The 18,470-nt window shown below is 38.4% G+C and overlaps 1 protein-coding gene across 2 annotated transcripts in view; it reads right to left on the bottom strand.

The window, feature by feature from the left end:
• cgnb (cingulin b) overlaps positions 1–18,470 on the bottom strand; it is a 31,191-nt gene that overhangs the window by 10,354 nt on the left and 2,367 nt on the right. Inside the window, exons 2-8 of one of the 2 annotated variants that reach the window (XM_044137555.1) lie at positions 11,516–12,619; positions 10,808–10,887; positions 10,657–10,729; positions 6,081–6,178; positions 4,990–5,122; positions 4,704–4,916; positions 2,460–2,608 (exon numbers count right to left, since the gene is read on the bottom strand). In XM_044137555.1, coding sequence (XP_043993490.1) covers positions 2,460–2,608; positions 4,704–4,916; positions 4,990–5,122; positions 6,081–6,178; positions 10,657–10,729; positions 10,808–10,887; positions 11,516–12,619 — 1,850 coding nt within the window. The remainder of the gene's footprint in view (positions 1–2,459; positions 2,609–4,703; positions 4,917–4,989; positions 5,123–6,080; positions 6,179–10,656; positions 10,730–10,807; positions 10,888–11,515; positions 12,620–18,470) is intronic. The other variant, XM_044137556.1, reaches the window with a different exon arrangement.

Here is an 18,470-nt window from a genome sequence, read left to right as displayed (position 1 = left end):
GATAAGATTCAACTTCAAATATGAAAATGTGCCAAATTTAGAGGGTTTTTTTTATGTCTCATGATGATGTGTCTGAAAAACATTTCACAATATAAGCTTTTCATGTCAGTTGATATCAAGAATTATTGATTAGCTTTCTTGTTTTAAATATTTTTAATACTACAAAACAAAAACAAAAAAACAGTTTTATACACAGTTTTCACTCAATTTTGTTTAAAAAAAAAATTTTTTTTAAGCAGTTATGAGGCACAGTGGTGAAATCTCAAACTGCTGTTGTGTCAGTTACTCAATGGGTTGTTGCTAGGCAACCACAGTTGGTGGGGAACTTGAAACTGCTGCTAGGTAACCAAAGAGTGAGCGAGTCAGTTGATTCCACCAACCTTGCTAAACTAGCCATGAAAGGTTGAGCGGCTAAAGTCTTTCCTCTGCCCTCATCTCCCAGAATGCCATGCAGTTCTGGATCATTTCAGTGAATATTTCATATATTTACTGTTATTGATTTATTGTTCATCTCTAGTCCCGATCTGGTATCCACCTCCCACTCAAACATTGTGGTGGCTCGTCACTGTTCAGAGAAAAACTTTAACATTTTACCCTCAACATAAATCTATTCAGGCACAGGATGTATTTTTAAAGGATAATCTGCTGTAAACATATTTGTTTCCACCAATTAAAGGAACACAGAGAACAAACCAACATGACTGTTACATGTGGGATTTCCCACAAGCTAAAGAGAAACAGATGAATGTTGAACGTTTCAATGCTGTGGCTGATTGAAATAAAAAACCTCAGACCAACGTCAGAAGAACCACATCCAAAGTTTATAAAGCACAAATCCTCACATTATTTTATCATAAACTAAGACGCATCACATATTTACTTTAAATCAATGCTATATCAGAAAGGATGGATTCAAATAAAATTTGATTGATCATATGTAAAAATTATTTGCAGAACTTGTGATTGAAAGCAGAATTTTTTCTAAAACACAATGATTGGGTTTTCTACTGTTAGTAACGGTTCATTGATCTAATAATCAATATGGACACACTTCACACTTAGTATCAATCCTGGTAAAGATGCTTCAAAAGCCCCAAAATAAATGTTTCCCACAGTAAAAGTTTTAGATAAAGTCCAAACTTTATCTAAAATTAAGTGGAAGGAAGAAATGTAAAAAATAAAATAAAATAAAATTGTGCAATATTAATTTATTTAGACTAAAACATTTTTTAAATTTGTCGTTTGCTTTCTGAAAGTGGGTCAGTGCCAACAAAAAATTAAATATGGGCTGTAAATATGCTGTGACACAGAGGCCCATTTCTTTTAGCCAGTCTTCAACAGGGGAAAGACAAGCGAGCATTTCAGGAATGATATGAACTGATCGAAACGAACTCAAGCAGTTCCTTTGGGTCAGACTGAACTTTTCAGCATTATTCGCTCAAAGTGTATTTGGTTTGAAACAAGAGGAAAAGCACCTAAAATCCACTCATTAGTAAGGCAAAGTATCCGTGATGGTATGGGCCAGTTTCTCCACAGAAGGCATATTTTTTGAGTGGAAGGTGTGTTCAAACTCTCTGACGTACCAGAGCAGTTCAGACAGAAATGAGAAATGGGTCATGACTGAATCTTTCAGGGAAATAATGGCCCACAAATCACGGTCAAATCAACACACAAATGAGTAAATGGACACAAATACAACCTTCCTCCATGGCCACATCAGTTTCTAGATCTAATTCCAATGGAAAACATTCGGGGCAGTGATGGAAAGACGACTTTAGTTCTGGTTTTTATGCAAAAGAGGCACCGATTCATACAGAACCAGTGAGTTTGTTATTAAAAACAAAGAAGTATTTATCAGTGTTTTTCTCTTACTGAACAAGCAAATGGATGTGAAAGCCAGTATTTTAATTTATTTTTTCCAGTTTGGGATAATACCACCACTTTAAGGCTTTTTACACATTTTTACCCAGGTGCACCAAGTGTGGAGGGTGATTATAATCCGATGGGATCTTCAGGGGGTAAATCACAGGTTCTGATCAAAAACGAGCTAAATCTACTCAAACCAAAACAGCAGGACAGATTTTCTCTCTCACGTTCGGCTGCAGGGCTGTTCTCGGTTCCTGCCAAATTAAAAATTAAATCAGAGAGCTCAAACATGGCAACAAAACTAATGATAATTATGATTTTAAAAGGTTTGAACGGCTTAAAAAAAATACATGTTTTGTCTAATGTTTGATGCCACACGCAATCTGAATTTAAGATCTGGTGGCTGTTTTAATCATTTTGTGATTAACTAAATATTCCAAGACCATAAGTGAATATTTCAGTCGGATTTCTGTTGGAACATCTTTACGAAACGTCTCCAAACAAAGTAAGAATCGGTCTCTTGTATTCAAATATTAAATATCTGTTTTATGCCGTCATTGATCAGGATTTTATTTTGCTTTGGAGACACTGACTCCTCTGTGGTGCTGTGCAGTTTCTGCGTGGCGGCCTCCAGCTCCGTCCTCCACTGCTCCCCCTGCTCCCTGCTGCTCTCCAGCTCCTCCTCCAGTGTCAACAGGGAGGCATTCACCTTCTCCCGCTCCTCCTCGATCTGCTCCTGCGACTGATCACATGAAAACAAACAGCAACACGCGCAGAAAAGTCATGTCAGACTAATTGGAGGCAGCTTTTATTGGGACGTGTCGAGTTCAAGCTTTATTAGTGTGCTCTACAAGAGGAACAACAAATAATAAATTAAATGAAATGTGTTGTCCTGTCATCATAAACAGGAATCTGACTACTCTTATCCTGCTACTGCCAAATAAATCAGCTCATCAAAAAAATAAATAAAAAACCCTCTTGCAGTCAGGCTGCAGGTTTTTCATCCCGCTCTCTCGTTGCTCTTTTTTTTTTTTTGACATGTTACTTTTTTCAAAGAATCTCAATTTTAATCTATTCCTGCACATTTTCTTCAAGTTCCTGCCGTACCCCAAACTGCACTTCTCCAAAAATATCTCTCAGATGGAAACAGAAACAGTTTTAAAAGAGAAAGTTTTCTATCTCAATCAGAACTTGCAAAGTTTTCTTCCCCCTCTGTCTCTCGCTCTCTCACTGCGCTCTGACCTCAAGAGACCCACATATTCGCGGTTTGAATGCTGAGAGCGAACTGATGCATTAAACAGAATGACAAGGAAAAAGCCCGGATGCAGATGCAGCATCAAAGCCAGAGCTAATGTTCCCTTAATAAGTCATGAAACGCCTGACAGGTAAAAGCTGACGGTTGTCCCTCACTGCTGCACCTGGGCATAAAGAGGATCTGAAACTGCTTCACACCGACACGCGTTGCTGTGATGATAACAGATCAAAAATCTGTGAATTATTCATTGTGATAGTGGCGCTGAAGCTTTTCAGACACAATTTACTATTTTTAAGCACAAAATAAGAGCCGAAATCTTCCCACCATGCGCTAATGAATGCTAGATGCTTTTTATAGTTTTGTGTTTCACTCACAGCCTAAAAAACCCCCCAGAAGATCAGACACTTACCCAGAAATGCTGAAAAAATTACAGTGAAGAACACAATCAATGAAAATGTGAATAAATACAGTTAGAATGTAATTTAGGTTGATGGTAGCGCATTAATCATCTTAATACTTATTCTCCTCTACTTGTACCAAATTAAAATCCAACATCTTTCAAAAAACAAATTTTATTTGTAAAGCACATTTCAGCAGCAAGGCAGTTCAAAGTGCTTTAGATCATAAAAACACAAAGTCATAGAAGAGACAGCCAACAAGTGAAGTACCGTGTTACGTTTTGCCATTGTTACACATCAGAATGTTGATTAATGCTTCAGAGGCAACTCTAAACAGGTGATGCATAGAAGCTGAATGCTGCTTCTTCGTATTTGGTTCTGGTTCTTCACATCCAGCACTGTTGCACACCTTAGCCAGGCTGTCACAGAGTTTTTTTTGTTGTTTTTTTTTTGGCATATGCATGGCAAAGCACAGATTAGGGGTTTCAGATCAAATCCTGGAGTGTTACTGTTCCCTACTCCAATAAACCTGGATCAAATGAGTGATCAGAGACTTACAGATATGCCAAAGATGCAGCCTTTGGATTCAGGTGTGTCCAAAAGTCACAGAACTGTGGCACTCAAGTACTGGGGTCACAGACTCCTGGATTATAATGTTGCCACTCGTCTGATTGGTTATGTTACCCAAACTCCCTACACCTTTAAAATACTGTTAGTTTATAAATCACTGAACGGCTCAGCACCACAATACATAAAAGATCTGCTGGTGTATCGACCTTCCAGAACCTCTCAGGTCTTCTGGTTCTGGTCTATGAAGCAAAGAACCAGAACCAAACCTGGAGAAGCATCATTCAGCTCCTATGTACCACAAATCTGGAATAAACTTCCAGAAAACTGCAAAGCAGCCGAAACGTTGTGTGCCTTTAGGTCTAGAATAGAAGCCCAGCTATTTAAGAGTTTCCTTTGAAACATAATTAATGAAACATTTAATGATGGAACTTGACTCAACGCTTCAATTGTTTTTATTTTTGTGTTTTTATGATGTAAAGAACTTTGAACTGCCTAGTTGCTGAAATGATTAATTGATTGATACACTTCAGTGAATATCTGCAGCAGAGCATCTTTTAGGATTTTCTACATCCTGTCTCTTATGAGTAAAACATCAACGGTTGTCCGACAGTCACCTGTGTGAACTCCTCCATGTTTTTCCGTAGGTTCTTCATGTCCTGGCTGAACTGCTCCCTCAGAGCCTCCATCTCTTTGTCATGACACTCCACCTCCTCCTTCAGCGCCCCCTTCAGCGCCGTCAGTTCTCGCTCTCGCTGGTGGAGCACCTCCTCCTGCCGCTGGTACAACATGGTGGCTTCGGCCAACTGGGCCTGCAGGTTCGTCACATCCTGCAGAGAGAACGGCTGCAGATCAATCTGTTGGACAGAAGCGGTGCTTTGCGTCAGCTGGTGTTGTGCGTACCGACTGGAATGAGTCCGACTGGGGCAGATTCTCCACAACCCGCCTCAGCTCTTCCTGGAGATGAGCCAGCTGATCTTCCTGAAGACGCAGACGAGACTCTGCCACCTCTCTGGCCATTCGCTCTGCAGCAAGTCTAAACACAAACGGCCTTTTAGTTGGACTCAGGATATAACTGCTTTGTGAAAGAAAATGATCTAAAAGCAACACAGCAGCAAATACTAATCATTTTCAGGTGGTTTGCACTGTTATTATGCAGTTTTATGTATTTTATTGGGATTTCAGACAGAATAACAAAAGCAGAATGAATGTCTATCGACTTTCTACGGCGTTTTGGAAAGTATTCATAATTCATCAATCCGTTCAAATGTTGTCAAGTTACAACCCCAAACTTGAAAAGTAATTTTTCTGAAGCGTTTATGCAACAAACCAAGACTAAATTTAATAGCCCATAACTGCAGAGTGAAACTCTGAACGGTACAATCAGTTTTCTACAGAGTCCCCTATGGTTCATGGGTCTGCTCTATTTTGTATACAGTCACAATGTGCAAATGTACCCTGCTCTATTTTGTATACAGTCACAAACGTCAATTTGAAATTTCAAATACGTACATACATAAAGAGCCTCTGTGAAAACGTGTTTATACATTTTTAACTCTTTGGTGCAAAAAACTGGGTGAAAATCGATTTATTTACTGCATGTTTACGTCTGTTTGTGTAAGGCTGAGATGGAGCTGCACATGAAAACGGCCCTTTAAAAAGACACAATAAAAACTGTCACGACTTCATTACCCTGTGAAAACAACTCAGAAATTATCCAAATTGGATGTATTTTTTCCTTTTCCTTCCTTCTTGCAGTTATAATAGTCATTTTTTTGTTATTTATTGGGATTACAATAACTAAGATTAGTCTTGTTAATGTGATATTAGTAAAGGCCTTAAAATGAGACTTCTGGCAGCGTTTTGGTTTCTTCTTGATCATTTGAAACCATTTATTTCCTCCTTTTTGACGACTTTCAACACAACCGTTTAAACCTAAGAGTTTATTATGGACAACGGAGGAGGGTTTTTTTTAAAAAAAATGGTGGCCTTACTCATCTTGCGCCTGCTCCAGTTCCTTCTTGTACCGTTCGAGTTGCTTGTGAAGATCCTCAAGTTTCTCCTTTCTGATGTTTCCGTCGGTTCCTCCCTTCTGCACAAAATATTCACAGAAAACCGGAGTGAGACAGAGAACAAGCTCAAGGACAGAGAGGCAGAGAGAACATGTTCCAACACACGGCTACTGCCGACCTCGCAAATATGCTATACATTCTGCATTATTTTTAACTTTTACAAATAATAAAAAAATAAATAAATAAATTGGATTCTTTGCCCTACTTTTTGACAGTCAAAAAAAAAAAAAAAAAAAAAAAAAAGTCTTTGGGCGAGAAAGTCTTGCCAGTGTTCTGAGAACCTTAAATAAAAAAGAAAAATGTTCGACTGCACTGACAGTAGAGCGAGGGAAGAGGCTTGTTCGCCGCCCACCTCACATGCTGCTCAGAGAGAAGCAACCATAAGCTCATCCTGCCCGTAAAACCTCCGTCTTTATCCTCCTACACAGTCATTACAACCAAGCGCACACAGAGGAAGACAAGAAAAATGAACCCAGGCTCGCAGATGTTTCCCTTCTCCTGATTATTTAGCTTTTTTTTTTATTTTGGTTTATCAGTGGCGGAATACAAAGATTCACTTTCTTCTCATCCCCTAAAGGACAGTTTGGAGATAATCCCGTTCTGGGACGCTTCGGTTTCTTGCTGAGAAGAGAGATAATTAACAGAAGATAACATAAGAGGGACGCTCGTTTGAGCAGTTTGTGTAGATTGCATCAGCTGGATTCTCATGTGAATCACACAAATAATAGAAATAAAATCTCCTGCTGGGCTAAACAGAGCCTTTTATTAAAGGAGGATTTTACATCTCTTAAGCAGTTGTTAATTAAAAACGAAAAGCAGAAAACGTTCCCTCACACTGAAAACATTTGGTTTGTTCTTCATAAGTGTGAGGTTCATTTGAAATTCATTTAAAATCATTTTTATTATGTTACAGATGGAAAAAGTTGGGCTTTCCTGGGTGGAAAAATATATATGGCTGGCATATTTCAATCTATTTTTCACTGTATGTTAGCTAGCATTCTCCAAGCAAGTGCCAAACTCGAGGCCCGCGGGCCAAATCCGGCCCACCATGAAGGTTTTTGTGGCACGTAAATAGCCTTGAAAATACCTCGTGTATCCTTAAGTGACATTTTATCAATCAAGTGAAAGTTTTGAGCAGAGGACGATTAGACCAAAAAATAAAATAATTATTATAATTTAGATTTTTGTCTTAAAATTATTTCTCTCCCTCTGAATTTACCAGAATTATTCTGACTTTAGTCTTCTAAGATCAAAAGTCGAAATTCTGAGAAAAAAAAAAACAAAACACCAAACTACTACAGCTTTTTTAGAAGTGAAGTAAAAACAAGTCAGACACTATCTGTACCGCTTTCTACAGCGAGAAACATTTTTGTTCTAGTTTTTTATGTATATATATATATAAATATCACTTTAGAGCCATTTTTCTTATATATAAATTGCTACATTTGTCAGCTACCACAAGGGGGAGCCTGCCTGCATTAATGCCCCACTGTATAAATAAGCAAATTATTTCAATTTAATTTTAATCCATTTCAAATGCACTGCAACACAGACTGCTACAGGAGTTCTGTCCTGCCATCACCATCTACAATAAATCTTTAAAAAATCTTGAATTAATCTGAGTTATAACAGCATTCTGTTTTCTTTTGGGATCAATAAAGTATTTTTGAATTGAATTTGATCATTTCTTGCTAATGTTCTTGTTCCTTAAACACAGCTCAAATAAAGTGACTATGATTATTTAGTTTTGAAACCTGCTTCTAATCTCGTGGGTCAAACTCTACTAAGCTGAATATTTGATGCCTAAAAATACTTTAAAACATTTTTGCAAGCTCATTTAAAAGGCATTATTCGCTTGGCTTAACTGGCAGGTCCTTTGTTTGCGCTCTTTGCAAACAAACACCTATCAGCGAACTTAGCTGTGGATTACTCAACACTCCAGTATCTGATTCAGGGTGAAACTGGGACACAAACAGGGTGAGACAGCAGCCACTCTCAGTTTGACATGATTTAGCCTTTAACACTACAATTAATCAGGCAAAACATCAGTGCAGAGAAGTCATATTTAAATTTACTGTTTAAAATGAGAGAAATAGTTCTTGTTGATCTTAAAACAAAAAAAAAATTCACCTTGAAAAACATCAGGTGAGCTTTGCACCGGCTCTGGTTTCATGTTGTTTTAATACAAACAAAAGAACTGTTCATCTATATGAGCTGAGCAGCGCAGGAAGAAACCTCTGTCCTGTTTTTAATTTTACGCGATACAGGATTTGAAAACCCCGACTTGCTACAGTTGGTTTTAAAGCGGACAGTGTGGTTTATGTCACGAGAAACAAGGAGGTTCTTGTACAGCAGGATCCATCCAGTCTCGCCTGTCAACCCCCAGCTGGTGCCGGGTTCAACTCCAACTCAATTATTGATGGCCCTCGTTGCACTGAGCCGTCCTCTGCAGGTGCAACGTTGCCAAGAGACGGGACGGGCAAAATAATTCGCCAGGTATCATGCATAATCAAGAGCATGCAATTTCAGTTGCTAAGGACAGAAATTAATCATTTTTGCATGTAAATTTATGCAAGTGGATGTTAATTTAAAGGAGGAAGGGCAAGAGTTCTCATAGCGGTGGCACAATCGATCTCAAAGAAGCCCAGCAGAGGAGCAGTCAGCATGCGTCTTAAATTTCTCATTTTTTGGCCGGCTGAAGGAGAACCCTTGGAGACAAAGTGAGTGAAACAAAAACTGCTTCATGTGCTGTAAACCAGGACCGGCTGCCAACCGTCTGCTGGCTTCACTGCTGCTCTAATGAGAGTCATCCTAACACAAGTGAGACCACCGTCGTCAAGCAAAGACACCACCAAATGTAGTTTACATCAACGCCATTTCTAATTGTGCAATTTGATATTTTGAAATTAAATCCGCTTTCTGGAAACTCTGCAATTTTCAAGAAACTCATATTTCAATAAAAAGCTGTGGCGCTCGGATTAGGTAGTTTTTTTAATCATAATTGACTTATTTCGCAAAACTCCAGCGGAAACACTTTTCTTTTTTTGCATCGCACGTGATCAGCAACCACAATCAATGCAAAACAAGAAGAAGAAGACAACAGGAAGTAGTTGGAGGATTATCGCACGCCCTGTTCTTAAATGACTTATCACAGGAACAAACTTAGGTAAAGTGTACATGAGACTGACATGACACCATCATAAACATCACATAACACCTGCTGTGAACACAAACGAGTCTTTATGAATGTTTATAATGTTGTCATGACTTGTTATTCGGTAAATAATGACACTTTTAATCCAAAATTGCTTTAAAAGTTGCATTGAAAGTCTATTAAACATAACCAAAACAAAAACAAGATTGAGCTATATAATATCCAAATCTTCTTTGCTCAGAAGAATATTCTGCTGCAATGGATTTCCAATAAGTCTCCTTCTATATTTGGGCAGAAGAAGCTTATTTTGAATATTTTCCTCTTGACTTTCGAACATGCCTCGTCCGCTCCAAGACTGACAGCTTACATGTCCACCATCCTGTCTCCAGCATTTATGAACTCTTTGGTTTGGATTATAAAATCATGAAAATAAGTAGGCCCCCTATCTTTCCTTTTGATTTTTCTCTCCTTTTGACTGCACCATTATGTTGTGTTGTAGTTATTAAACAAAAATTAAAACATATATATAGAAAAATCCACTACAAGTGCCAACTTTGCACTAAAGTGTCTGTACTTACCACTTTTAATGCAACTTTCAAAGCAACTTTGCATTAAGTGTCATTATTTACCGAATGACAGCAATCATAGACATTCATAAAGACTCGTTTGTGTTCATAACAAGTGATATGTCATGTTTGTGACAGTTTTATGCACTCTAATTTAAATAAAGTGTTACCCAAACTTATTCAGGAGGGATTTTAATTGCTTTTTATGTAGTGCGAACACTGGAATTGCAAAAAAGCCGAGAAGTTTAATCGTTTTTCAGCACAGACTTCTATTCCACTTGAGATAACAAACAAGTCATCCATAGGAGAGATGAACTTCAGATTTCATCAAAATATTTTGTAATATTGCTGTGATAATGATAAAAGATAAAGAACTATTTCTTCTTTTTTGCTACTAATAAACTAACCTAGAAAGAAGAGCACTGGAATCTAAATATGGCAATAATTAATTTCAAACTCCTTTTAAAAACTGTGGTGTACAAAAAAAACATTCTTGTGTAATATTCAGAAATTCAAAAAGCAGGACAACCATTTGTTTTATGTAAAATAAAATCCTAAAGTATATCAGTTTGGAGAAACTTAAAAAGCCTCAACTTGGATCACGTTTTAACATCATGATGAGGAAGAACATTTCTTTTTTTTCCCCAAAATGCAAATGACGTGGTTTGTATGTAGCTATTTCTGTTCTTATCACCAACAAAGCAGCATTTGCATACATGCATAAGAAGTCATGTAACATTTGCAGAATGTTTTCTGAAACAACAAACCTCGACTTTACCTGCAATCGGTCTGGAGTCTCGAAGACGAGGCTGGATTTTCTTTTAAACGAAGCTTCGGTCTCACTGGAGCTGCTGAGGAAACACAACCAGGATCGTCCTGAAAACTGGGAATCAAAAATGTTTTTGATTTGTGTTTGTATTTTCACCAACCCGTCTTTGAAGATGTTGTAAACAGACTCTTCTCTTCTAGCAACATCTGTGTTTTGACTCAGACTTCTTGAAAGCGTTTCCTTCAAAAACAGAGAGAATAAAATAAAAACAAAATATATATATATATTTACAACCTAATTATCTATTTGCCTACAGAAGAGGATTAGGGCCACTGAAAAAAAGAGAACTGACTTTTTCCGAGTTATGAGTTTCAATCTCAGCAGATTAAAGTCAGAAATCTGAGAAAAATGTAAGAATTGTTACTTTAATCAGAGAATTAGGAATATTTTTCCTTGGAATTTATGACTTTAATCTCAGAATTATTAGCTTAATCTGAGAATTCTGACTTTAATCTCATAATTAAGACTTTTCCTTCTCATAATTATGACTTAATCCTTAGAATTATGACTTTAATCCTTAGAATTATGACTTTAATCTCAGAATTATTACTTTAATCTCAGAATTATGATTTTAATCTCATAATTTTTACTTCAATCTCAAAATTATAACTTTTCTCGGTCAGAATTATGACTTTAATCTCAGAATTATGACTTTTTTTCTGCAGAATTAGGAGTTTTGATCTCAGGAGACATGCCACAATTCTGAGATTAAAGTTATAATTCTCAGATTAAAGTCATAAATCCCATTTTATTTTCTATTTCTAGGGGCCCTAGTCCTCTCCCGTAGTTTCCTCTTCCTGGTACTCACAGGTTTTTTTGCAATAGTTGGAGGACTATCTTTAGCAGCAAACTTCTCTGGTGGCTTGAAGATCGCCTTAGGGGCGTTGGGCGCCGTCGCCTTGACAGCGGTTGCTGGAGCAGATGACATCACTGGACTGGAAGCGGCAGATATGGGCTCAGCATGAGGGTTCAGAGCGGGAGACGAAGGAGAGGCAGGGATGGCCTGCGGCTGTGCATCTTTCCGGGCGTCGAGACTTCTGGACCTCTTGCGCTCGTCGAACTGGAGCCGCTGCCTGGCTCCGGTCCGGCCCCTCGCCTGCAGGGTGCCGCCCGGCGTGCTGCTGTTGAACTTGTTGATGAGTTTGTTGATGGGCGCCAGGGAGTTGGTGTCGATGGCTGCGGCGGGCTCGCTGTCAGTCGGCGGTGGAGGCTCTGGGATTGACTCTGGGGGTGAATCCCAGCCGGGTTTTCTCCCCACAGAACCGGTAAATCCAGCAGCAGTTCGGTTGAACCCTTTGGGTCCCGCGGATTTTAGCTTAACGGGCTTCAGTCCTGCTTCGTTATACTCCTCGTTATCAGTCCCGTTAATTTTCTTCTCCGTTTTGCTGGGTGCAGCTTTGAGTTGGGGTTCAGGTTTTGGCCTCTCCGTCCGACGCTCCCTGCCGGCTCTTCCGTCCTCCTCCCCCTGAGTCCCAGCCTGGCCGTCCCCTGGAGGTCTCCTCAGGGGGCTCCCGAATATCTCCCCATCCTCATCCTCTGCCGGAGACACCGGGGAGCGGGAAGGGCGTACAGCAGGGCTGAAGGAGTCGGGAAAATCTGCCAGTTCTGTGCCATTTCTTGGGATGCTGTTGTACGGAGATGTTGACCCGGAAGTGGGATTGGGATTAGACAGCTGGACTCCATAAGAGTCACCTTTCTCCCCATCTTTCAGAACGACATACGGCTGCCCAGAGATCCCCTGGACCCTCACAGCCACTCCGTATTTGTTGGAAGGAGGCGTGGCGTTGCTGCTTGCTCTGGACTTTTCGGGTGGGACCCCGCCTGTGTCATGGAGGTCTTTGATGAAGCGGATCTGAACGCCGTAATCCAGCTGCGCCTTCCGGTCAGTGGAAGGAGTTCCCATTGTCGCTTCCTATTTCTGAGCAACACATGGAGGAAGGCAAAGAATTTAAATTAAAAATGCAAATTAGGTGATCCAATGGGACAAACACAGAAGCTGCCATGCAACAGAGACTCATTTCACAGGAAGAGCTCAAATCTTCCAATGTAACGACGTTAATAACATCCGACATGGAAACAGAGGCAGGTAGAGCAACCAAAGTTTGAACTAAAGTAAAAGTAGAACTCGTTAATTAAACGTATTTTTACTCAAGTAAATGTAATTTGTAGGCATCCAAGAAGTTACTCGATTAAAAAAAAAAGTATTTGGTACAAAGTACTGAGTGACCGATTAAAAGGTTCCATCATCAGACTGACCAAAATATAAATTTACATGGAAAATTTGAAGGGCTGCACAGTGGTGCAGTTGGTAGAGCTGCTGCCTTGCAGCAAGAAGGTCTTGGGTTCGATTCCCGGCCGGGGGTCTTTCTGCATGGAGTTTGCATGTTCTCCCTGTGCATGCGTGGGTTCTCTCCAGGTTCTCCGGCTTCCTCCCACAGTCCAAAAACATGTCTGTCAGGTTAATTGGTTTCTCTAAATTCTCCCTAGGTGTGAATGGTTGTTTGTCCTGTATGTCTCTGTGTTGCCCTGCGACAGACTGGCGACCTGTCCAGGGTGACCCCGCCTCTCGCCCGGTACGCAGCTGGAGATAGACACCAGCAACCCTCCCGACCCCATTAGGGACAAGGGTGTAAGAAAATGGATGGATGGATGGAAAATTTGGTATTTTAAAGATCAATGTGAAAATAATTCAGAACATAATTACAAAATGACAAATCAATTTATTTTAATATAAAACTTATGAAATTTCACCATAAGCTGTAGAGTAGGTGTGTGACTTTATCTGGTGAATTTTTGGTTAAAACATTCAGTGAAGTTACCCTCAGTGGGCAGAGAATATATTTTACTAAAGTAAAATGATAAACTACTTTAACTTTACTGGTTAAAGGACTTTTTATCAAAAAGTTACTCATGTAAATGTAACTGGTTACTAATCAATTCTGCACTTAAAAATCGTGAATTCAGTTTAATCTATGAATGCCATTTTAATAAAGATTAAATTGTCTATTTATTGGTCTTTAATGTTACCCATCATGGAAACAATATGCTTTTTCCTCAGTTGAACAAAAATATTCAGCTACTTGAATTGATTAAATACACTTATTCTAACTGCAAAAAATGCTTATTCCTTTGAAAAAAGTAAAAAAAAACAACAAAAACGAATTGAACGCAGCTTTCCTATATACAATGTGAATAAAATAATTAATATATACATATATATATTTACATTCTTTAAACAAACTAAAAAAAACACTAAATAGATAGTAACATCAATGACAAACTAGAGAAAAATATCGAAATGTACCTAATTTAAAAAAAAAACACTTGATTATTTATTTTATGCTAAAAATTTACAACTTCTATAAATATTTTACCACTGACTTAAAAACCTTTTAAAAACGGTTTTGTTGAGCAAAAATCACAGAATTTCCTCACTTCTTCCACTAAAAACGTGTTTTTCAAAATAAAAGCATTTTCTATGAAAAGCTTTGCTTTTATTACAGTTTAACTGTAACATTTTAAAAATAAGTGAAAATAAGATTTGATGTTTAAAATAATGTTTTTAAACAAAAACAGCTCAATTGACTGAAACACTTAAATTTGAACAACTGTTATATAAATATGCTTTATTTTTATAATATCAAAGCCAATATTTCTGGAAAGTAAGCAAAAAATGAGTTTGTTTATTCATTTATTTAAAGATATTTTCAAATATTTTTCAGAGAATGTGCAGCCGTTTCCTCATATTTTCAGTTTCCTGTTTTTCGTTCCTTTGCAGAGTCATTTTGACTCGGCTAAAATGTCCACCTCATGGTAAATCCTGATAAACCTGTCATCTTGTCTCGCTGCTCCTCAGCTTAAATTCCTTCTCAACTAGGACGTTTTCTATTCATAACATGCCAAATATGCCACTAAGAAGCTCTTTGTGCAGGATGACTTTACCTGAGGGGTGTGGACGGACATACGGAAAGACAAGACAGGAAAGACTTCAACCTTTTTTTTTCTTTTAGACATTTTGAATTCAAACAGCAGAAAATTAATAGTGTTTTTGTTGGGGGTTTTTGTGGGGTTTTCTTTACCTCTGGGTAAATTTTACATCAGCAAATAAAGCCTTAGCTCTAAATGTTGGGTGTTTTCCTCGTATCTCATCAACTTTCAATACAGCGAGAAAGCAATATGCTCCCAGTCAGTTTACGAGGTCGTGAAAAGGGCTTTTAGCTTGTGAGAGGAAACGTGTGACGTCTCAGGAGAGGCGTTTATGAAATCTGAGCGAGAAAAAAAAATAAAAACATCTAGTGTTAAATCAGTCTGTGATTGAATATTAAAAATTTATAGAAGACACTCTAGGTTACAAAATGGGGACATGTGGTTTCAAAGGCAGAAATAAAAGAATTGCTTTATGGGACATGTTTTATGGACGATTGAATGCCAATTAAAAGGCAAAAAAACTAGGAATTCATGAGGAGTTTCACTTAGGTAAACAATTCTGGAATGTTGTTTTGTACATCAGAGATAGAGAAATAAACCTACCATCTCTATTTTCTTGATATCTTTCCATTTGTAATTTCACAGTCAAGGCGTTGGATGGGTTGCATTTTTAAAAAAAGACATAAAACCATTTTCTGTGAAAGGCGATACCTATTATATATTTTTGGAGTGAAATATTACAGCTTTGATTTTATTATTGCTTAAATGTTAAATATGTTTCTAGACAGCAGGAAGAAACTGGAGCCTCTAATGAAGGCCCCAAACTCCAGTGCATCAAACTTGCATCAGATTTTAAAACAGATTCATCCAGGTCTTCTTTTTGTGCACCAATCCTGATCAATCTACTCCCAGCCAAGCATCTAAAATGACCCAAAAACGGATCTCTAACAAACAACTTTTCATGATTCTTCCTCTGTTTTCAGGTAACCCCTCAGCCAGCTCTGTCAGCGGTTATATTTGCAGTATACTCTGCACATGTCCACCTAATATTTTGAGAGATGAAAATGAGTCGACCAGTCCTCCTGTGATTGTTCTGGCTCTGTGGAGCATTAAACGCTACGGGGTTATGTCAGGAATGGGCCTCCCCTTCCCAAACTTCCCAGCCACCAAACTTCAGAGCGGAGCCAATCAGCCGTAGACTGTTTACTCTGAGCCGGACTCACAGTAGCGCAGACGCTGCATGGTTGTGCACATAGACATACAAGATGTTTTTATTAATATAGTTAAAGCTTGGAAAGGCATTCACAGCTCTTCAACATTTTTAGCTGAAATTCAAACTGCAAACCTACAAAGGCACGGCCGTCCAGAGCATTAAATATAGAAGCAGCCGAGAAAACTTCGACTCTGGCTAAAATCTTTTTTTTGCTCTTATGAGACATGTATCCTGCTTTTTCTTGGCAGTCTGAACGGCCCATTTCTGATCATTTCACCCCCTAAAAAATTCTGACCTGCGCTACTTCCGTATGTGGAATTAAATGGGATACATATCGGATTGTTTTCAAAGTGTCTGCAGTCTGAATACTCATGCCGCATCTTATCTGGCCTTTCTGTCACTGATGTGAGACACGCGTCATAATTCGGCACCCGGGGAAGCCATACACGGTAAATCTGGACGTAAACAACGACTTTAAAATTGTAATTATCAAAGAGGTCTGTGTCACTGAAACGCATCACATCACAATCCCACCACGTCTGGCTCTGACTACACGTCTAAACAGTAACTGCAGATAAATGCTCCACAAAAGGCATTTGCTAATAATCTTCTTCTTGTTTTGATTTTGTGACAATAAGTCAGCTCTTCTGGCCACATGAACTTTAAAATCAGTACATAAACAGCTCCATCCATTGCTACTTCAGTAAAGTGTGGCGTCAACATTATTCTTCTGTGCATGCGGGTCACTTAGGGGATGTAATCCTCAACGTTTTACACTCACTGGTGAAAATGGCTGCAAACCGATCTGCAATTGTATAACTGTATATCTTTGAGGAGCAGAAGTGGAGCCTCCTGCACAACCAACCAGAATGCTGCAAGTGTTTTCTGAATGACAAGTTCACAACAAAATATTTGTCTTTTCCAGCAGCCATTGCATACAGCGGTAAAACCAACTAAGCTTGTGTTGCTAGGTTTCACTGGGGTTGCTAGGTAACGGTGCAGTGTGACTCGACAAGCTGGAGGTTTTAGAAACGGATCATTTTCCAGATACCAAAAACAATTAACTTATTGCCAAAAGACGACTGCGTGGTTTTTCTAACTGCTCGGACAGTTTTTAGAAACAGTAGAGATGAAAATGGAAGAATAAACACATGCAAAACATAAATTTTTAATAATAGATCTTCTTTAACAAGGCCCTCTATGATCAAATTACTATTAGTGAAGCCATATTTCCTCATAAAAGGGCACATTTCTCTGGCATGCATAGATCTTGCTCATGTTCCACTATTCTCTAAGTGTCCTTTGTTTTCTACAAACTCTTTCAGGAATTAAACTGTAACTCTGGTTATAGAATAACACAGAGAGCCTCCCATTGGCAATCAGGTTAGGTCTAGCTGATCAAAGTCAGACTTTGTCTTTACCAAAAACATTCTTAGGATTCCAGACGTTCTCCCCTTCAGCACTGCGCGTGGTTTGCATTTGTATAATAGGGACAGATTAAGAGTGCAACTGGAAAAGTGGGCCAGAAGCAGCAACTGTAAGGTCCACGCATGAGGAGAACTGTGAACGCCAAGAGAGAAAACCACAAACAAACGAAAGGGAAATCATTTAAATGTCAGTGACAGCTTCAGCGGCTGATCTCAGGGAAACTCCAGAGAAGTTAATATGTTCCTTAAGTAAATACACATTTCAACAAAGGCTCGGCTGTTATTCAGCCACAGGTAGCTGTGCACCTCTAGGTGACAACGGCGTTGCCTTTCACGCGTTTCTCCGACTCGTCACGTTGACGAGCCGAGTCAACAGAGGCAGGAATGTCACCAAACTGGCCAATCAGCCGTCACTAGTCCTCACCGTCCAACCGGATCGTCTCATTTTAATGCTCACTCCTCATTAGTTTTTACACTTTCACCACCAACCTTTAGCGTGGACGTGCAGTTAATTTATTCATTTACATTTTTTCATTTTTGTGTTGCTTTACCTAAAAAAAACAAAAAAAAAACAGTGCCTCAAATTTCATTGGACTGTGAATAGAAACAAAAAAGTTATTTCTATTTTATAGAAAATTCTTGTTCTATACAACTTTATATTTTAATGACATCATATGTGAAGAAATTAAGATTTTAATAAACATAAGAAGAAATTCTAACATTTTCATAATATGTAGGAAAACATCAGTTTTATTGGTTATTTATTTGAAAAATATTATGAATAGCAGAAAAAACATATTTGTAATTAAAATATAGGTTTGTTTATATAAAAAATGACTAGTGTAAAGTTCAGCTCATAGCTTTTATTAACTAAATTTAAAAGGTAAACAATTTGTGGCATTTGTGCTGATTCTAGCTTGCAAGAAATTTTCATGAAATTAAAGTATTACATGAAAGCACTTAAAAAATTTTTTTCTAATACAGATATGTTGCTTCAGGGTCATGTTGGCTCTGTAATACCACAGAAAAGACTGCTGATTTCATAGTTAACATCCTCCAAAAGGTGAAGAAAGCTTAAAGCTAAGAAGCTCTCCATTTACAGAGTTTGTTTTTTAATCCAAGCATCTGAAGCAAGAACTTAGTGGAAGGAAAAAGTCTAGTACAAACAGCAGAGATAACCAAAGCTTTGAGAGGAT

The sequence above is a fragment of the Gambusia affinis genome, linkage group LG14, assembly GCF_019740435.1.
Source record: "Gambusia affinis linkage group LG14, SWU_Gaff_1.0, whole genome shotgun sequence".
Lineage (NCBI taxonomy): Eukaryota > Metazoa > Chordata > Actinopteri > Cyprinodontiformes > Poeciliidae > Gambusia > Gambusia affinis.
The sequence above is the reverse complement of the archived record's forward strand: the minus strand, read 5'-3'. Positions and strand labels throughout refer to the sequence as shown.